This window comes from Zeus faber (assembly GCF_960531495.2).
Source record: "Zeus faber genome assembly, chromosome: 8".
NCBI classification, from domain to species: Eukaryota; Metazoa; Chordata; class Actinopteri; order Zeiformes; family Zeidae; genus Zeus; species Zeus faber.
In genome coordinates this window covers 5,494,206-5,496,767 of record NC_137195.1, presented here as the reverse complement: position 1 = coordinate 5,496,767, position 2,562 = coordinate 5,494,206, and the positions used below count along the sequence as shown (strand labels likewise).

General features: G+C 54.1%; 1 protein-coding gene across 1 annotated transcript in view; it reads right to left on the bottom strand.

Annotated features, from left to right (window-relative positions):
- Positions 1-1,733: 1,733 nt before the first annotated feature.
- The window catches only part of bbs9 (Bardet-Biedl syndrome 9), a 128,758-nt gene continuing 127,929 nt past the window's right edge, over positions 1,734-2,562 (bottom strand). The window contains exon 22 of the mRNA XM_080005198.1: positions 1,734-2,258. Within this exon, the coding sequence (XP_079861324.1) occupies positions 1,918-2,258 (341 nt within the window). The 3' untranslated portion in view covers positions 1,734-1,917. The remainder of the gene's footprint in view (positions 2,259-2,562) is intronic.

Here is a 2,562-nt window from a genome sequence, read left to right as displayed (position 1 = left end):
CTACTCATGGGAGAAAAGTTCCCAAAACACTTCACCGCTTCAAGCATAGCTGTGCTGCAAGCAGGTCATCTGCACATCCACCTGCACCGACAGTAGATCCTCAATTTCCAATGAGCGGAAATGACAGGAAGTAGATGCGCCGCCATGACAACACAACCACCACCTACGTGGGAGACCTCGTCCAGATCGGCCAGATGAGGACGCTCCGTCACGTCTGCGCCTCCATCTTTGTTATTTTCATCTGGTTCATATATTTAGCACTTATTATCGTCCCACATCGGACTGGTCGAAGCTGATGCTGAGACCTGTTCCTCGGCCTTGAATTGGGGGATTAATAAAGTGTCTTATCTCATCTTGAAAGCCGCAGACCTGTCTCCCTCTCCCTCCCTCCCTCTCTGTCTCTCTCTCTCTCTCTCTCTCGCTCGCTCTCTCTCTCCCTCCCTCTCTCTCCCTCTCTCTCTCCCCTCGCGTGGACAGAAGACGACAGGCACAGCTGCTCTCATCTCCTCTGCGCGGTGACTGCGATGGCTCCAGAACCATTTGGGCTTGGCAGGATGGGGCCGGTGGACAACACAGGCCAACCTGAATTCCTGATTCATTTCTTAAGAACGTTAACGCAAAGAAAAGAAAAAAAAATAAAAATAAAAAAAACGGCGCTCGGACGAAAGTCGGCGACTTGCGATTGCCCGAGTCGATCGGGATTTTTCCGGGGCGATTTGTGCCCTTTTATTCGGCTAATTTAATTGCTCCGTCTCCTCAAGAATTCAACTGTGCAAATGATCACCCTGTCTTTAAAACCTCGGGTGACAGTGACATGCGCCGCTTCTCCGTGCCGTTTACTTCCTGGTGAAATCGCACGCGCTGTTTATTGCGGATCGGATCGTCCTCGCTTTTGGTAAAACCAAAAGGCTTTGATGTCACAATGAGTGACATCACGTGTGCGAGTGACACCGCGCCGACGCCGGTGCAAAGCCCCCCCCCCCGCATGACAGGCGAGGCCGGTAGGAAGATTTTGACATACGGTCCAATCCTACCCCATCTTGGCGGCCAGGAGTTCCCAAGAGCAGGGCGTTGGACACCTCCCGGATACACCGGGGGAAATGAAAACTGCACGGCAGCGTTGTGAAATATGAAAATGATTTACGGTGGCGGGGGAAGATGAGGGAGCGCGGCCTCAATTTACCCGGAAGCGCGGCTGCCTCGGCTGGACCCGTCAGGACCGTTATTCTTAGCCCGGCAGCGGGGGAGGTTCTGGCCCTGCCCGCCGCCACAGCACCGAAGGAGGAGGAGGGGGGGCTGACGTCAAAGCGTGCCCGGCATGTAGGCGACGGGGGTGGTTAGGGGCCCGGCTGGGATTAGGGAAGAGCGGGACTGTGGGTTGTAATGCTGCTGAGGAGAGCGGCGGAGGAGAGAGAGGGGGGGGGGGGGGGCAAAAGAGGAGAGGAGAGGGGGAGTAGGAGAAACGGGGGGAAGGCGGGGAGGGGAGAGGGTGGGGGGGATGTTGTCTGAGTCTGCTCCCCTTGAGCTCAGTTTCTCACCACTGTGGCCCGAGACGCAACACGACACAACCAGTGGATGTGGTGGGACCGTGTGTGTGTGTGTGTGTGTGTGTGTGTGTGTGTGTGTGTGTGTGTGTGCACATAAGGGCTCTTACTAGAATATGTAAATATTCCCCGGGGATGTACATGTACATGTGGAGATTGAGATATGAGGCCGTGTGGCCATGTGTACGCACGTGTAGAGATGTATGAAGGTATACATGAGTGTGTTTATACATGTGTGTGTACTCGTATACGTGGTTATGAATGTATCTGTCTGGAGAGATGTTTATGTGTTACTATATGTGTAAGTGTATGTATGAGTGTGTATGTGTGTGTGTGTGTGCGCGTGCGCGAGGGTGTGTGTGCCTGGATCCCGTCAGCCCTCCCCAGCCTCTGGCTCCTTCTTCTCCTTCACTTTCACTGACGATTTCCTGGACACTTTTTTCTCCCCCGCCTCCTTCCTCTCCTTGGACGACTCCTTGGACGACTCCTTGGACGACTCCTTGGACGACTCCTTCTTTGCCTCCTTCTTCGCCTCGTCCTTGGCGTCCTTGCTCGTCTCCCTCTTGGACTCCTTGGACGGCTCCTTCTTTTCCTTGGCCTCCTTCTTCTCCCTCTTCGCCTCCTTGACCGCCTTGCTCGCGCTGCCGTCCTCCTCCTTCACGGCGACCTCCGACGGTTCCCGGGCAGCCTCCTTCTTCTCCTTGGACTCCTTGTCTGGACGGACAGAACGAGAGAGAGAGAGAGAGAGAGAGAGAGAGAGAGAGAGAGAGAGAGAGAGAGAGAGGAGGGAGGAGTAGACAAACAGATAAGCAAGGGTTAGATCAGACGGCACTTTGTTGTCCCCGTGGGTAAAATTGCAGTCGCGGCGGCAGCCAAAGGTCATACACAGTTAAACGAGGTAAAAGGAAGTTGAGTCAAGCTAGAAAGGGAGAGCGGGGGGCGAACGAGAAAAGAGCGAGGAAAATAATCTTATATAACACTGTGGCCATTTGTACGGATACACAATAATTACACGATG